Source organism: Myotis myotis, unplaced genomic scaffold (assembly GCF_014108235.1).
Source record: "Myotis myotis isolate mMyoMyo1 unplaced genomic scaffold, mMyoMyo1.p scaffold_m19_p_8, whole genome shotgun sequence".
In the NCBI taxonomy this organism is placed as follows: domain Eukaryota; kingdom Metazoa; phylum Chordata; class Mammalia; order Chiroptera; family Vespertilionidae; genus Myotis; species Myotis myotis.
In genome coordinates, this window is record NW_023416390.1 from 72,063,309 (window position 1) to 72,081,772 (window position 18,464).

General features: G+C 39.3%; 1 protein-coding gene across 1 annotated transcript in view; it reads left to right on the forward strand.

Moving 5' to 3' along the window:
* LRP1B (LDL receptor related protein 1B) overlaps nucleotides 1-18,464 on the forward strand; it is a 1,379,523-nt gene that overhangs the window by 1,062,532 nt on the left and 298,527 nt on the right. Inside the window, exons 42-43 of the mRNA XM_036320679.1 lie at nucleotides 9,137-9,326; nucleotides 11,842-12,046. Of these exons, the coding sequence (XP_036176572.1) occupies nucleotides 9,137-9,326; nucleotides 11,842-12,046 (395 nt within the window). The remainder of the gene's footprint in view (nucleotides 1-9,136; nucleotides 9,327-11,841; nucleotides 12,047-18,464) is intronic.

The window sequence follows — 18,464 nt, forward strand, 5'->3', positions numbered from 1 at the left end:
TTACTACTCCCCCCTTAAAAAAAAACCATATCAATTAGTAGTCACCTCAATCTTATTTCCCCCATCCTCCCTAACCACTGACAACCACTAATGTACTTTATGTCTTTAAAGATTTGCCTACTATGAACATTTCATGTGAAGGGAATTATAGATTAAGTAGTCCTATGTGATTGGCTTCTTTCACTAAGTATAATAATTTCAAGCTTCATCCATATTTTAGCCTCTATTAGACCTTCACTCTTTTTTATTGCTGGATAATATTCTATTATATAGATGTGCAGTACCACCTTTTATTCAACTATTCATCAGTTGATTGACATTTGGGCCATTTCTGCTCTTAGCTATCTTTAATAATAAAAGTGTAATATGCTAATTAGACTGAACATCTTTCCAGACAACTTCCGGATGAAGCTGGGGCTGCCAGGGAAGCCCGGGTCCTGGGTGCCAGAGGGAAGCCAGTGCCAGCAGCCAGGGAAAGGAAGGCCTACTCTTGCATGAATTTTGTGCATCGGGCCTCTAGTTATGAATAAAACTGCAATGAACATTTGTGTACATTTGGATACATACTGTATTTCTATTTCTCTTGGGTCTAGACCCAGCAGTGGAATTGCTAGATCATATGGTAATTATATGTTTAACATTTTGGAAAACTGCCAGACTTCTCTTCAAAGCAGCTGCCCCATTTTACATTTCTACCAGCAATGTATGAGAGTTCTAATTTTGCTACATCTTTGTCAAAACTTGTTATGATATTTTTTATTACAGTTATTATATTGGATGTGAAGTATGATTTTGATTTTCATTTCTCTGATGGATAATAACATTGAGCATTTTTCATGTTCTTATCGGGCGTTTGTAAACCTCATTCAATTCGTATACTCATTTTTTCCTTGGGTTATTTGTTACTTTATTGTTGAGTTGTAAGAGTTCTATATATATTCTAGATACAAGTCTGTTAGCACATTAATGCTTTGGAAATATTTTATCCCATTCTGTGGATTATATTTTTACTTTCTTGGTGGTGTCTTTTGAAACACAAAAGTTTTTAATTCCTATGAAGTCCAACTTGATTGATTGATTGCTTGTCATCTTTTCTTTTGGTGTCATGACAAAGAAGTCTATGTCTAACCCAAGTTTATGAAGATTTAGTCCTATAGTTTCTTCTAAGATTTTTATAATTTGCCTTTTACATTTAGATCTAATATATATTTTTACTGTGTGTGTGTATATATACTAATACACACACACACACACACACACACACACACACACACTCTAGAGGCCCTGTGCACGAAATTTGTGCACTGGGGGATGGGGTTCCCTCAGCCAAGCCTGCCCCTCAGTCCGGAGCCCTCAGTGGATGTCCTACTGATGGCCACAGTCTGGCAGCATAGGCTCGGTGCAGGCGTCCCGTGTGTTTGTGTTTGTGTGTGTGTGTGTGTGTGTGTATGTGTGTGTGTGTCTGCTGGGGGCCTGCCCCCAGCCACACCCTGGAGGTTTGGAGCAGGCGCCCCTCTCTGTTGATCTCTCAGGCTCCTGGCCTCCACTTCATGTTGTACTCTCCCTTGAGCTGTGGCCAGGGTGGGGCGCCCTTTCCTGCTCTGTGATCACCGCGCTGACCCAGGGGCAGGCGCACAGGGGAGCTGGCTAGAGGCCGCTCTTTCCTGCTTGGGGATCACAGTGGTGACCCAGGTGCAGGCGCACACAGGGGCTGGCTGCAGGCTACCCTTTCCTGCTGTGGGATCACCGTGGCGACCCAGGGACAGGTGAACACAGGGGCTGGCTGCAGGCTGCCCTCTCCTGCTCCATGATCTCCGGGACAATCCCACGGGTAGGCACACATGGGGGCTGGCTAAAGGCCGCCCTTTCCTGCTCCATGATCTCTGCTCGGGGATCACAGCAGCGACCCAGAGGCAGGAGCACACAGGGGCTGGCTGCAGGCCGCCCTTTCCTGCTGTGGGATCGCATTGGCGATCCCATGGGCAGGCAGGTGCACAGGGGGGATGGCTGCAGGCCCCCCTTTCCTGCTGTGGGATCTCCAGTTACTCATCCCTGGCAGGGGCGGCCAGGGAAGAGGCGGGCGCCTGCCTCTTCCCTGCCCCCCTCCAGCTTCTCCGATCACCGGCAGGGGTCCGGCAAAGGCGACGCGTTCTCTGATCCAGGGCCAGGGGCAGTGCCTCCCGGCTCTTGCCCGCCGCCTGTGTTTCCAATCACCATCCTTCCCCTATGGCCTCCCATCATTGCGGCTATGTATGCAAATTAACCGCCATCTTTGTTGGCCATTAATTTGCATATCGCCCTGATTAGCCAATGGTAAGGGTAGTGAAGTTACGGTTAATTACCATGTTTGTCTATTATTATATAGGATATGGGGGAAAATTCAGCATTATTCTTTAGCATATCAATAAATAGTTGTTGCAAACCATTCATTGAAAAGATTGATTTCCCCCATTGTATTTTTCTCATACTCTTGCCAAAAAGTAATTTACCATAAATAATATGTTTTATTTCTATACTATCAGTTTTCTTCCATTGATCTATATATCTTTTCTTATGATACTACCACATTGTTTTGATTGCTGTCATTTTGTAGTAAGTTTAAAATCAAAAAGTGTGAGTCATCTAACGTTTCCCCCCCAAGATTGCTTCAGCTATTTTTGGTCTCTTTCATTTCCACTTGTATTTCAAGAATAGTGTACCAATTTCTGGGGGAAAATGCTGACTGGGATTTTGGTAATGACTACATTGAATTTATATTATCTATTGGGAAACAATTACCTTCTTAACAATATAGTCTTCCAATTCATGAATGTGAGTTATCTTTCTATTTTTAATCTTTAATTTTTTTCATTGATGTTTAATAGTTTTCAGTGTATACTTTTAAGATAGGAATTTTTTGGTAAAATTACTCCTAATTTTATTTCACCGTTTTGTATTTTCTATTCTTTTAAATACTATTGTAAATGGAATTGTCTTCTGAATGTTATTTTTGAATTGTTCATTGAAACTGTGTAGAAATACAACTGACTACCCTGACCAGTTTGGCTCAGTGGATAGAGCGTCGGCCTGTGGACTGAAGGGTCCCAGGTTCGATTCCAGTCAAGGGCATGTACCTTGGTTGCAGGCACATCCCCAGTAGGAGGCGTGCAGGAGGCAGCTGATTGATGGCTCTTTCTCATCGATGTTTCTGACTCTATCATTGTCCCTTCCTCTCTGTAAAAAATCAATAAAATATATTTTAAAAAAATTTTAAAAAAAGAAAGAAATACAACTGACTTTTGTATGTTGCTCATCTGCCCTGCAACCTAACTGAGGATTTTGCAATTCTAATAGTTTTTTTTTTTTTTTTTGTAAATTACTTAAGACTTTGTACATTTAAAACATGTCATCTCCCAATAGAGATCATTTTACTTTTTTCAGTGTGTATACTTTCTTTCCCTCCCCCCCCCCCGAGTTTTTCTGACTAAATCTTCAACACAAAAGCTGTATGGAAGTGTACGAGTAGGAATTATTTTCTTGTTCCCGGCCTTATGGGGAAATCTCTCACTTATTCACCACTAAGATGACACAAGCCTTGGGCTTTTCAAGATTCCATTTATCAGTTTGGGGAAATTACCTTCTATTTCTAATTTGTTGAGAATTTTTAAGATGAAATTGGGCATAACAAAGGTTTATGATACATAAACCTTTAACTCAACCATGTAAAGTATGGGCTCATTGCAATGAGGGAGACTGAACACAAGAAGAGCTGTAGATTATCTGACCCAAGAAAGCAAGCAAGCAATCAAGAAGAAAGAAAGAAAGAAAGAAAGAAAGAAAGAAAGAGAAGGAAGAAAAGAAAAGAGAAAAAGAAAAGAAAAGAAAAGAAAAGGAGAGAAGAGAAAAGAAAAGAAAAGAAAAGAAAAAAGAAAAGAAAAGAAAAGAAAAGAAAGAAAAGAAAAGAAAAGAAAAGAAAAGAAAAGAAAAGAAAAGAAAAGAAAAGAAAAGAAAAAAGAAAAGAAAGAGGATTTTTTAGGAAAGGGTAGAATTTATACAAAACTTAAGTATTTAAGTATGTTTTGTTAGACTTAAAGTAAAGCATAGCCATGTGTACTCTGTGTAGAGTTCAATACCAGTTCTACACTATGAATTGGACCCAGTATCCTGTTTCTCTGGAAACTACAAATTTAAGATCGATATAGAATGTTGCACCCAGAAACTTCTTATTTTAAACTCTGTACCAATCTTCAAACAGGAAGCTTTATGATACTCCTTGACTTTAGAAAAGAAGCCAGTGAATAGGGATTAGTACCCTTTCAACAGGAAGGCCAATGTGACACTTTACTGTTATAGCATGTTCTTGAGATAAGTATTATTTCTGTTAATTTTGTAGCAGTATTTATCCATAACTTTTTCCAGCCAATGAATTCAATGTTTTGTATATGTGACTCCCTTCCAAGCACATCCTTTACTGCCACTTGCATCCCATAAGCCCTTATATTGCCTTCAGAATACTGTACAGGCAGGAAGGAGCTGCTGTTCCTACTTCAGTGATGATCTCCGTGAACTCTTCTGAGTAGCTGTAGAGTAGTGGTTGGTGTCAATGCGACAGACTAGTAGGATCAATTTTGCCACTCATTGCTGTGAAAACTAGAATTCAGCGAATTAGTTTAGCAATGATTCTGAGTTATTTGCCTGCCTTGGATCTTTGATGAATTGATCTCATCTTTTTATTTCTATCAAAGCACGTTAGTACCTCATTCATGCGTAGCCAAACCCAATTACCTGATCAAAGAGGGGAGTTGGGGAGGGAAGGGGACTCTTTTACTTTGAAAGTGTATGAAGTGAGAAGGTGGTATTTTTACTAGCTATCCATCAGACATACGGAGCTGCTGAATTAGCACTGTTAGAGTTTTTTTCTTACTTATGTCTATTCTATATCCTCAAGTTCCAAGAATGTTTAACTCTGTAGTGATTTAGTCTATTCAATATTTCAGGACTAGTTGACTAGATAGATAGGTATTTTACTTTAATTTTCAAACTACATGATTATCTGGTAGGACTAGTAATTCAAAGCTCTTATTGTACCTGTTTATCTGATTTAGGAACCTTAATGTACACACACACACACACACACACACACACACAATTACACACGTACCCCTCACACACATGCCACATGACCCCATGTTGTATTAAATCATCATAAAATGGACATAAATATCTTATGTTATCTTAAGTACTAGTAAAATATTTTTTGTGATTTTTTTTAAATTTGGCAGATGTTTAATTGACAATTTGTTAATGACAAACACAATTATAAAGACTGAGATATTTTTGAGAAAGACATATATTACTGAAATATTTTTAAATGTAGCATCAGGTTATGATTAAGTGTACTGTCAGGCTGTCGTCTATTACAAAATACAATAAAAGAGATTATACGTGGCCGGTGAGGTGTATCATGCACTCTAGTAACCTCAGGGTTACTAGGGCAACCATCAGCTTCCTCTCAATGGTGATGCCAAGTGGTTTCTTTCTAACTTGTAGAAAAAAAGTTCCCATGATGAACATCTGTCAGAGTCAGTTAAAGGGGAAGGTACAGAGTGAAGCTGGATTAATGATTCTGATTTGCTTGGAACTTATTTTAAACTATGCCATTTCTCATTCTATCTGTGAATTCTGAAGGAATATAATGCTGCTTATACTATTAATGCAGTTAATCATTTCTTAAGTGATTTGATATTGCAAAAAATACCATGGAATAGATGATTTATTATTTAATAACTGAAACACCTTTGGCCATTATCAACCTCCATCCTACTCACTTCAAATAAGAACACATTATGATTCGGATAAAAAGAGCTTAACAGGTTTTATTATGATTATGTTTTATAATGTTTCTTCTATCATCTCTGGCTTAAGTTACCAATCTAATCACCCACATTATTTATTATAAACGTTTTGTTGACTGTGTGAGAGGAGGCTACTCATGGTGAATTACTGGTTATACAATTCACCCAGAGTCAGACAATTTATTTTTTTATTTTTTTTAAATACATTTTATTGATTTTTTACAGAGAGGAAGGGAGAGAGATAGAGAGTTAGAAACATCGATGAGAGAGATACATCGATCAGCTGCCTCCTGCACATCTCCCACTGGGGATGTGCCCGCAACCCAGGTACATGCCCTTGACCGGAATCGAACCTGGGACCCTTCAGTCCGCAGGCTGACGCTCTATCCGCTGAGCCAAACCAGTTTCGGCCAGAGTCAGACAATTTAAAATGAATGAATCATTTGTTTGCTTCCAGCTTGGTGTAGATTGAGAATAGTCCTGGGTGCTTAAACTCATCTCTAAATACTAGTAGTCATGCTAAAGAATATAGGCTTTTAGAAGCAAATGAATCTGCACTAAAATTTTTGCTTTAATACTATCAATTCTGTGACCATAGGTTTCAGTTTCCTTCTTAGGACAAGATGAACAACAAAACCAACTTCACAGAGTAGATTTATACACAAAGTGATGTATGCAAAGCAAGTAACATTTCCTAGCAGAAATACAGTGTTCAATAAATGGTAGCAATTAATTTTTATTAGTGGATTTTTCTCTATTCCATGTAGAAAAAGAGGATAATGACATGTTTAGTCTCATTAAATAAATCTAGTTCAAATGGCTTTAATATTTTTTCATTCCCACTAAATTTTATTGACCACCAAACTAAATATTTACCCATTTTAAACTTTAAAATAACCCTTTTTATCTACTTATTTTCTGAATAATTCCTTTCAGAGATTCCTTGAGAGAAAAACAACAAAAGGGCCCTTCCTGCTAAATGTTAATTTATTAGTATGACTACTAAAGCTGTGCACATTTTTTCTCAAATTTAACATGCTAAAAGTAACTCTGAGGAAAACAGGTAACATGAAGGCAAAAGTATAATTTTTTTTATACTTAAACTAGAGACCCTGTGCACGACATTAGGGCACTGGGCGTGGGGGTCACTCAGCCGGCCTGAGCCCTCTTGCAGTCTGGGACCCCTTGGGGGATGTCTGCCTGTTGGCGAGGAGCAGGCCTAAGCAGGCAGGCAGACATCCTGCAAGGAGTCCTTAGTGTTGCTACAAAGGCAGGAGAGGCTCCTGCCACCACTGCTGCGCTCACCAGCCATGAGCCCAGCTTCTGGCTGAGCGGTGCTCCCCCTATGGGGGTGCACTGACCACTAATGGCAGCTCCTGCATTGAGCATCTGCCCCCTGGTGGTCAGTGCATGTCATAGCGACTGGTCGATCTGCTGTTTTGGTCGATTTACATATTAGGGTTTTATTATCCTATATAGCAAATGGGTAAGTAGACTGAATGGCAGAACAACCGAACAACTAATCAAAGTGTAATATGCTAATAATATGTTAAGGCTGCTCAACTGCTTGCTATGATGTGCACTGACCACCAGGGGGCAGATGCTTCGACCTATAGGTTAGCTTGCTGCTGGGGTCCGGCTGATCGGGACTGAACAAGATGGGCCTGACATGCCCTGGAGCCCTTCTATGGTCCCTCCCTGGCCCCATCGTGCACCGGTGGGGTCCCTCAGCTTGGCCTGCACCCTCTTGCAACCTGGGACCCCTCGGGGTATGTTGGAGAGCTGGTTTTAGCATAATCCTCCAGGCCACTTCCCTTGGGAGGGTGCCAGATGCAGGGCTCATGGCTGGCAAGCACTGCTACAGCAGTGCGAGTCTCTCCTGATCAGGACTGATTGGGTGCGAGCCCACAGCAGGCACAGTGGGGCCGAGATGAGTGGGAGTGGCAGATAAGAGCTGCAGGCGGCGTTGGACTGCAGGTTTCGGTCAGATCTCTGTAGGCCACTCAGAGGGACCCCACCCATGCACGAATTCATGCACCAGGCCTGTAGTCTATAATAATAAAAGCGTAATATGCTAATTAGACCAGACAGTCAAATGACCTTCCAGATGTCATTCCGGATGTCTTTCGGACAAAGTCGTGGTGGTGGCAAAGGCGATTGGGGTGATCAGGCAGGCAGGCAGGCAGAATGGTTAGGGGGAACCAGGCAGACAGGAGAGCAGTAATGGGTGATCAGACAGGCAGGCAGTGTGGTTAGGGGCAATCAGGCCTGAAGGCAGAATGGTTAGGGGCGATCAGGCAGGCAGGTGAGCAGTTAGGGTCATCAGGCAGGCAAGCAGAGAGGTTAGGGGCGATAAGGCAGCCAGGAAGAGTGGTTAGGGATGATCAGGCAGGCAGGTGAGCATTTAGGAGCTAGTGGTCCTGGATTACGAGAGGGTGCAGGCCGGGCTGAGGGACACCCCTTCCCATGTACGAATTCCATGCACCGGGCCTCTAGTATAGGATATGTACCCAACACCTCTATGAAAAATAAAACAGTTACCCTATGTTACTGTAGAGATTGGGAGCACAATTTTAAGCAATAATTACTCATTTTTCACATTGTCACTTGTATATACTGGAATCTACATACTACCATTTATCTTTCTTTAACATTTAAAGCATGCCTTAGCTGGCAATTCATTTCATTTTCTTTTGTTTTCAGGTCATATTATTTGAATTGAATCAAAGACCTTCCTGCATGAACTTATTAAAACATTCTCTGTCTCTGACTGAGTTGCAAGGGTGGAGTTAGATGTTGGCTTCTTGATACTATTGCAATTTTTTATACGTTTGCTTTTCCTTGACATCTCCAGATATAATATTAAGAGGAAACTTATTATGATTCTACCTGAATGGTATCTCTGCCTTATGATTTTCAAAAGTATCTCTAAATTGTTACAACTGGATACTTGTTGAAAATTAATATTTAATATATGAAAATAAAGGACAGCCACCATTTTCCTAAATAAATGCCAATTACTTAACTGAGTTGTTTTTTTTTTTTTGAATGAGAAGATTCAGTCTTAAATGATGTTCTTACAAAAATCTGTTCCCATGAGTAGTTTACAGCACAGTCTTGCTGTGTATAATCAACTATCAATTATAAGCATTGCAATTACTATAGTTTTATTTTGAAGAAGTTGTGAAGAAATGATTAATAAAATATCATATAGGTATACATATTTATCTCAAAGGTTTTTTTCTGTCCAGAAGCCAAGTCTTTTGTAGATAAAAGTGTCAGTGTATTCTTTCTTCCATCAGATGTGGGTTCTGTTGAAGGCCTTGCCTATCACCGAGCCTGGGATACACTGTACTGGACCAGCTCCACTACCTCATCCATCACCAGACACACCGTGGACCAGACTCGGCCCGGAGCCTTTGACAAGGAGGCTGTCATCACCATGTCAGAGGATGACCATCCGCATGTGCTCACCCTGGATGAATGCCAGAAGTAAAAACAGTTCATTTTTATTTCTTTATTATCATTATATGCCAACGACTGTCAGGTTAATTTTAAAATGAACTCACTTTAAAATTAAAGATTTCCTTTGAAGTTCTCTTTTCACAATTCATAGAACTAGTTTTTATAGAAGGATTGTAAATGTGAATAAAGAAAATCCAGACTGTTTGAATGCATGGCATCACTTCCATGAGTAATCCAGTCAAGGCAAATTAAATAATGAAAGGGAAAACAGACAATATTGTGCTGGAAAAGGCATATGAAAAAGACATTAGGGCACAGCTGATTGAAATTAGAAATTTGGGGGGGAAAAAGACTATTAATATGAATTGAAAAATAAAAGGTGTTTTTGTAATTTAATTTAGTAATTTTAACAACTGGGGATCTTTCCAATTAAAATGCTGAGAAAACAAACAACAAAACATCTTGTTTGCTGCTATATTTTCAACATTTGATGCTAGACTACAGCTTAAATAGTCCACATCTGTTGATGATAGAATGTGCAGACATTTATAATAATACTTACAAATAATTCATAGCAAGAGAAAATACTCAAGCTATAATATGGAGCAAATATAAAATGACAAATTAGAAAAAAAGTCATGCTTTTTGAAATGCCATAAAAAAGTAATTGTAAGAAAACTGAAGAACAAAGCTTGGGGTAAGTAGGGAAAAAAGATATATCTATATCTATATGTATGGAGTTCCATACTCATACAATATGGTAAGATATTTATTACCTACTAGAAAATCCTTTATCATTAAATGAAATAAGTAAATAAAAGTCAGACCAATCTGGCTTTCACTGAGCAGAAATAGAAGAGCTCTTTTTAGATGTGGTGAGGAAAAATCAGAGACTAAAAAACAATGACATGAAACACTGGCCCTGACTACTTGAGAGAAGAAAGAGCTACATAAATCACTCAGCGCGAGAGGAACTAAATCTGGACCCTCTGATAGAGTTGGAAATACATTTAGACTTATTTCACTTAATTGAGTACCTTCATCTTATAAATAGAGGCTCTGAAGGTTGAGAGATGAATGCTGAGAGGAGGTTGACTTCTCAGAGCTCTGGTGATTTACTTAAGATGGACACAGGCCTTCAGATGCCTGGTCTATAATGCTACATTGCCTTTAAATGATTATACATAGAAATGATATATGCAGTCTTGCTTAAATGTGAAATATTATGTCAAATTGTTTTTCCTTGTCAGTATTTATTAAGCATAAATTTTCAAATATTTAAAGTAGCCTTCCTGTCAGCTTCCCTCTCTTCTGCCTACTTTCTCTTATTTATCCCTTCCCTTTCTCCCTTCCTCTCCTTATCCTCCCTCCCTTCTTCCCTCCCTCCCTCCCTCCCTCCCTCCTTCCCTTCCTCCCTCTCTCCCTCCTCCTTCCCTTCCTCCCTCCCTCCCTCCTTCCCTTCCTCCCTCCTTTCCTTCCTCCCTCTCTCCCTCCTTCCCTCCCTCCCTCCTTCCCTTTTTTCTTCCCTCCCTCCCTCCCTCCCTCCCTCTTCCCTGCCTCCCTCCCTCCTTCCCTCCCTCCCTCCCTCCCTCCCTCCCTCCCTTCCTCCCTCACTCTCTTCCTTCCTCCTTCCTCTCTTTCTTCCTCCCTTCTTTCTTTCCTTCCTTCCCTTTTTCTTTCCATCTTCCATCCTGATCAGTAACACCCAATCTTCTAATAAACTCTTAGGTACAGTCTTATAGATAAAAAGGAGGAGTGGGGAGAGAAAGAGTGTTTTAGTAAAAGTAGGGCTTGGAGATTGGAATCTGCAGCCTCTCCACTCTCCCAGTGACCTCTAAGGGCCATCGAATCTTAGGACTTCCTCAAAGAATAGTTTGACAAAGCATTCTATAGAATCTTTAAGTATCAAATATTATGTTTAAGGGTTGATAACCCCTGGGATTCCAGAAACAACACTGTAATTTATAGAAAAAGCTCACTGAGAGAGAAAAAAACAAGATACTAAAGAAATACTAGTATAAGAGTTTAGTAATTGTATTTCTCTAAAACATTTAAATGGAGCATGCAGAATTTAAAAAGCGAACCTGGAAGGAGAGGGAGATTTTGATTTTCATCAATTGAAGAAAAGTAGTAGGGTAAGAACAATGTCTAAAATGATCATATTGGACCTCCTGAAAAAGATATTAATAAGTAAGCATATTCTCAGTTCAGAGAAAATTTAAGATGATGGTTTTATACCTGGTTATAATAAATCCTCACTACGCAGAAAACTGGCTCAATTTAATTAAATTACTCTTTGAGAGAATACATAGAAAATTGTTTTCCAGAAATAGTTTCCAGGTTTCATTTTTTTTAAATTGGAAAAATATGCATGCAAGTATAATATACATATCCCCTTTATTACCTACACTTCCTTAAGGACCAGAGATATGAGAAATAATTTGGTTCTTTTAAAATAGTTTGACATTGCCATGTTTCCACTAATGTTTTTACTGTTAATGAAAATTTTAATTTATTTTTACATTTTTTAAAATTTATTTAGTTTAATGTTTTGGACCAACTGGAATGAACAGCATCCAAGTATTATGAGATCTACCCTGACTGGGAAAAATGCTCAAGTGGTGGTCAGTACAGACATACTCACTCCCAATGGCCTCACCATTGACCACCGTGCAGAGAAACTTTATTTTTCGGATGGCAGCCTAGGAAAAATTGAAAGGTGCGAATATGATGGGTCCCAGAGACATGTAAGTTGAGAATTTCTTGGTTATAAATGTAAAAATTTGAAAAATATGTGCTTTATTCTTGCCGACAATATGCATATGAAGAGATTTCAAAATAGGTTAATTATTTGAATTAAACCAATTAAATAATATATTCAGTGAGAAAGAAAACCGGATAATATTTTGAAAACTTGATCTTCAAGTTCATTTGCTACCACAGAGACAGTTTGACTCATATGAACTTTATTCTGGAGAAACAATAACTGATTGAATTGTTAATTAATGGAATTGTTACAGTGATTTGCATAAGCTCCATTGTTATTTATAATATTTTTGAAATGTGAAATGAAGTTGATTAGTTACCCTAGGCTAAAAGAATATTAGAAAAGAATGAAATGATCTTCTGTCTGTGTTTGGCTCCTCAAAGCAACCTAAGATTTAAAAAGAGAAGAGAGAGATTCTTTCATAGGCAGGCCCATTCTCTGTGTCCTTTCTCTGGACATGTCAGTGGAAGAAGCCTTGTCCCTGAAACCCCCTTACAGCAGACATGTAGGGCCTGTGGGATGGTACAAGTTCAGTGCCCACCCCTTATCCTTTGAGGACAGTAGCCCTTAGCAACTGGGAAAACTCAGAGTTCAGGAGAGTAAGATCTGGTAGTCACACCACTGGAGAAATCCACCCCAGCACCCCACCCCAATGCATGCCTGAAGGACAGAAGGAGGCTGAGACTCTTCACTCCGGCACTGTATTTCTTGAAGGGCCAGATGGTAAATGTTTGAAGCTCCATAGGCCGTATTGCCTATACAGAATATGTGGATGAATAGCTGTGGTAGTATTTCAGAATATACAGTATGACAAAAAAACAAAGGGGACATCTGTAATACTTTCAACAATAAAGACAAATTTTAAAAACAAACTATATAGCATATACAGAAATAGTCAACCAACCAATAGGCCATAGTTTTCTAATACCTAATCTATAACTTTAAGCTTACTGTTTAATTCAATTGAATATAAACCTATACATAAATAAATATTATACATATATACAGATATTATGTTGGGTGATATAGATATTTATCCTAGAGCAATCAACTAAATGAATGTATACATATATATGTATGTGTGTGTATATAGATAAATAGGAGAGAGAGAGAGAGAGAGAGAGAGAGAGAGAGAGAGAGAGAGAGAGAGAGAGAGATTGAGAGTTCTTGAAGGAGAAAGTGCATTCATTTACATTCTAGTACAGGCACTTCGTTATTGTGGAGTATCTACTGTGTGTATTACTGATAGAGGACAGTTGTAAGCTTAAGAAATGTTGAATGGGCTAAGACCTGGTGAGATCAGTTTGTGCTAAAAATAATAACTATGATCAAATATATTGTATAAAGTCTTGGTCTATCTTTTCTTTTTTTAAATGTTTTTTATTGATTTTACAGAGAGGAAGGGAGAGGTGGAGAGAGATAGAAGCATCAATGATGAGAGAGAATCATTTATGGCTGCCTCCTGCACACCCCCTACTAGGGACTGAGCCTGCAACTGGCAACTGGGTCATGTACCCTGACTGGGAATTGAAGTATGATCTCCTGGTTCATAGGTCAATGCTCAACCACTGAGCAACACCAGCCAGGCTCTCTTTTCTAATTAAAGATCATGCGACCTTAGGCAAATTATTTATTCTTTATAAATTTTAGTTTTCCCATGTGCAAATCATCCAGCTAAATTTCAAGATCATTATAAGGATGTAGTGTGAAAGTATGTGCCTCAGACAACAGTAAACAACTTCTAAATGAAGCTAGTGGATAATGCTTTTGAAAAAGATACTCAGGGAAATCATTGTCCTGGGTGTGGTATTATTTTCTAGCATGTCCTGATAAAGGAAGTGCTTCTATAATTCCTCATAACAACCCTGTCTCCACTTCAACTTATTTTATATATGCCTGTTTTTCCTTTCCCCTTCCTTCTATTCTTATATATGGCAATTATAGCTGCTCTAGGCGGTCCAGTAATCAGGTATCTCTAATATGATTTTAAGGATTTATTTTGACATTTAAAAAATAAACCTAGTTATGATTCTAACTCATTTCCCATTCCTGTCTAAAGCAGGATATTTCTGGCTGGCTATAGTTAACAGTGCTGTATTGTGTATTTGAAGTTGCTAAGAAAGTATATTTTAAAAGTTCTCACCACCAAAAAAAAAAAAAAAGGAAAACTCTGTGAGGTTTGGTACATATATATTTTGAATTATGTATCCCCTGAACACTTTAGACTTACACAGTGTTATATGTCAATTATCCTATATAATAAAACCCTAATATGCAAATCGACCAAAGAGCTGAATGACCTGCGGAACGACAGGTCACTATGATGTGCACTGACCACCAGGGGGCAGACTGTCAATGCAGGAGTTGCCCCCTGGTGGTCAGTGCACTCCCACAGGGGGTGCGCCACTCAGCCAGAAGCCAGGCTCATGGCTGGTGAGCTCAGTGGCTGTGTCAGGAGCCTCTCCCGCCTCCAATGAGCAGCGAGCCAAGAAGGAGCAGGCAGACGGGTGGTAAGGAGCAAGGGGTCCCAGATGCAAGAGGGAGCAGGCTGGGTTGAGGGACCTCCCCCAACCAGTGTGCAGATTTTGTGCACCAGCCCTCTAGTCTATAATAATAAAAGTGTAATATGCTAATTAGACCAGACATCCTTCCAGACGACTTCCTGGATGAAGCTGGGACTACGAGGGAAGCCCAGGTCTCGGGTGCCTACTGGGGGCCAGAGGGAAGCCTTGGTCCCGGGTGCCACAGGAAAGCTGGTGCCGGCAGCCAGGGGAAGGAAGGCCTACTCTTGCACGAATTTCATGCACCAGGCCTCTAGTCTATATAATGAAAGCCTAAGTGACTGTTAAGGCAGAACAACTGGCATGACCAGTTGCTATGATGCACACTCACCACCAGGGGGCAGACGCTCAATGCAGGAGCTGTCCTGTGATAGTCAGTGCACTCCCATAGGGGCAGCGCGGCTCAGCCAGAAACCGGGCTCATGGCTAGCAAGTGCAGCTGCCATGGCGTCAGGAGCTTCTCCCGATGCCATGGCAGCAGGCGCAGTGGGCAGCGATGAGTGCGAGCAGCGCAGCGCCCAGCCCCGATTTGGGCTCCTCCCTGGCCACCTGCCACTTGGCACACTGCTACATCCCTTGGGGGGATGTTCAACTGCCAGCAATGAGTGTGTGTGTGTGTGTGTGTGTGTGTGTGTGTATATATATACTAAAAAATAAACCATAAAATTGTTTTCCTGAATAAAATGAAAATTAAACAGCTTAAAGAAAGAGACCAAATCAAAGTTTAGTGATTTTGCAGGCTTCAGCCATTCAGGGTAGCTTTCTGAAGTGTGTACAACTGATATTCCTATTTGGTAAGATAAGATTGTTATTGCAGTAGGGCTAATGGTGTTTATTCCTAACACAATTCTTTTGATTTAAATCCACATACATTTCAGTGATGGTTCAGCTTGGTTAGTCGTGCAAATTAAAGTGTTACTGAAGCTGATCTCCCAAAAGAGAAGTGTTCCTCAGGAAGAAAAATGGTCAGTATCCAGGGCAGCTAGTGTATTCACCCAGAAAATATCATCTGTCCTTTCAGAATGTGATACTGATGGATTGATTTAATATTTCTTGGAAGCTTTCAATTTTTTAGGCATCAGAGAGAATTTTCAAAAGACCAGCAGCCACCTGTCCCACCAGCCTCATTTTAGAAATTCATATACAAAGATGAAAAGAGCAGATGGGTAGGAAAGCCTTTCTGCACATATGTGTGCAACACACACACACACACACACACACACACACACACGCTCATAGAAATTAATTAACCAAATTAATGTTGCTTGCAAAGTTTCATATTTAAATTCAGGAAAGTCTGAATTTCTTTATAAGAATCTATATCTCCTCTGAATTCCTGATTAATTATTTGAATTGCCCTGTAGCTGATTTTAATGTATTCCTTATTAGTTTCACAGGGACAAAAACCAACATGAATTTAAGCTTCAGAGGATATATTGAATTTTATTCTGTGTTTGAATCTTGAAAACATTTAGAGTGTCAGCAAAATAATTAAAATTAATTAGTTACTATTTCAACTGTTTAAAAATGTTTTAACTAGCTTACAATGAAAGCTCATGTACAGTACAACTATAAATAATTAACAAAAGCATAAGTTTATGCCTGAGCTTCCCAGAAGCCTATTTGTACAGTACTGTTATTTAGTTGAAGGGATAAATAGATGTTCCTGGTCAGAGTACATGCTCGGGTTGTGGGCTTGATCCCCAGTGTGCAGGAGGCAACAGATAAATGATTCTCTCTCATCATTGATGTTTCTATCTCTCTCTCCCTCTCCCTTCCTCTCTGAAATCAATGAAAATGTATTTAAAAAATAGATGAAGTTAGTAAGATAGATGAGTTGAGTTACTGCATAATTATTAAAGGTCAAGAAATAATATTAAAAAATGGAGGGAGATATAAATAATGTTTCCTAAGTATATATATTGGAAGTACAACTGAAGAGTTACACACATGAAGGGAAGACAGTCTCACACAAGCAGTACTGAAGACTCAGGCTGATATTTCCAACAGGAGTCAAAATCCCATGACCATTAATGTAGCAGCTGCAAATTTATAGAATCAGTAGTTTACCTGCTGAAGTGATAATTCCAGACATGGAGAGCTGAAGTATCCAGTTGTGTATTTCCAAGGTTAGGAGCTGCAGCTGAGCATAGTGGGAATAGAGGGGCAAGTCATGTCACTTGGTTCTATTGGCAAACTCAGAAAGCTGTTCCTACCAACTACCGGACCATCTACCTCTGAGGCTGCTGAATAGCAGGGATATTAAAGGACCTGTTAGTTGAATGAAGAATAAATGTCCCAGAATAATGTTGCCTTGGGCAGGAAAAAACCGTTTTAGTTTGTTAATTATAACTTTGAAGAGGTAGAATTTTTTTTTTTAAAATACCAAATGCACATTACAATCTCCTCTGAGGTTTTTTGTTTGTTTGTTTTTTTGTTTTTTGTTTTGGTGTGTGTGTGTGTGTGTGTGTGTGTGTGTGTGTGTGTATGTGCGTGTGTAATGCTGATGCCTGAGCTCACCCAAGAACAATAAAAATCAGTGTTCCTGAATGAGGCATGCATCTCAATTTTAAAGATCCCAGTTGATTTTTGAGCAAAGTCAAAATTGGGATTTACCAATATAAGCCACTGTAAATATAAAGGAGACTTTACACAAAGTAATCAAATATATACTAAATAAGAAGATATATTTTACTAAGGGGTCTTTCTCACCTGATGTAAAATTTGCAAGAGAGTTTGCATAGGAATCATCATACTCTTGTCTCCTAGCATATCTTCCCCTGCAATATAGGACTTTCATCATTTATATTAGGTGGCACACAGACAGAGCATTAATTTAAAGTAAATGTAGTATGAAAAGTCATGCTATCCTTAATGCTTTTTCAATCCTCTGATTGATGTAGGAAAAATGATTAAATATATTACTAGGGTATATTTAACAACCCTATGACACTCCATTACTGAGGAAGATGGGAGACTAGAAGGGTGGGCAATAGGGAACTCAAACTACAATTTGGTGGGTAATAGTATTTAATTATAATTATACAGTATTGTTTTAGTGTTATTGTATGTATTTTTAGAATTGCATTCTATTTGTTCTGATACTGGATTTTCCTTTATGCTAATGAGTCAGTTTAAAGAACAGTTCAAAATAAATAACAGTAGAACTTGTATTCAAATAAGGACAAAAAATGTGAAAACATTAATCTCAGTCCATATTTGTACGAGAGAGAGAGAGAGAGAGAGAGAGAGAGAGAGAGAGAGAGAGAGAGAGAGAAACTGAGGCAACGGTGTATATTCTGATTTATTATTAGGTATGCAATCCCTGGAAAAGCAGTAGTGAGGGTAAAGGAGAATATACTAAAAAGGTGGGAGAGAATATGTGAAGAAGCATGCTACAGAGATGGCCACTTCTTGGTATCAAGTGCAATGGAGTGCTTCATCTCCTGAGGTCTTCTTCAGAGAAGCCACACCAATTGCACGTTAGGACAGCTTGAGGCGAATAGTGGGGAGGAAAAGGGACAGATGTTTCTGCTGGCTTTTTTCTCTTGGTCAGAAATATGATTCATGAGTCATTAATTTTTCATTATGTTGGGGAGTTTTCAGAGGCTCCAGGCACAGGCCTGATGCTAGGGTACTGTGCCCACATGAATGTTCATCACATTAACTGTGGAAAAAAAAATGGTCGCACGTTCTAGAGCCAGATGTGGCTAAGTGTACCTGAGGTGTTATGTAAGGGATGTCTAATACAACAGTATTCAAATGGTTAAAGATGGGAAAATATTGCCTTACCAAGGACTGCTCATTCAGGACCAGGAACAGCGACATTTTTTAATA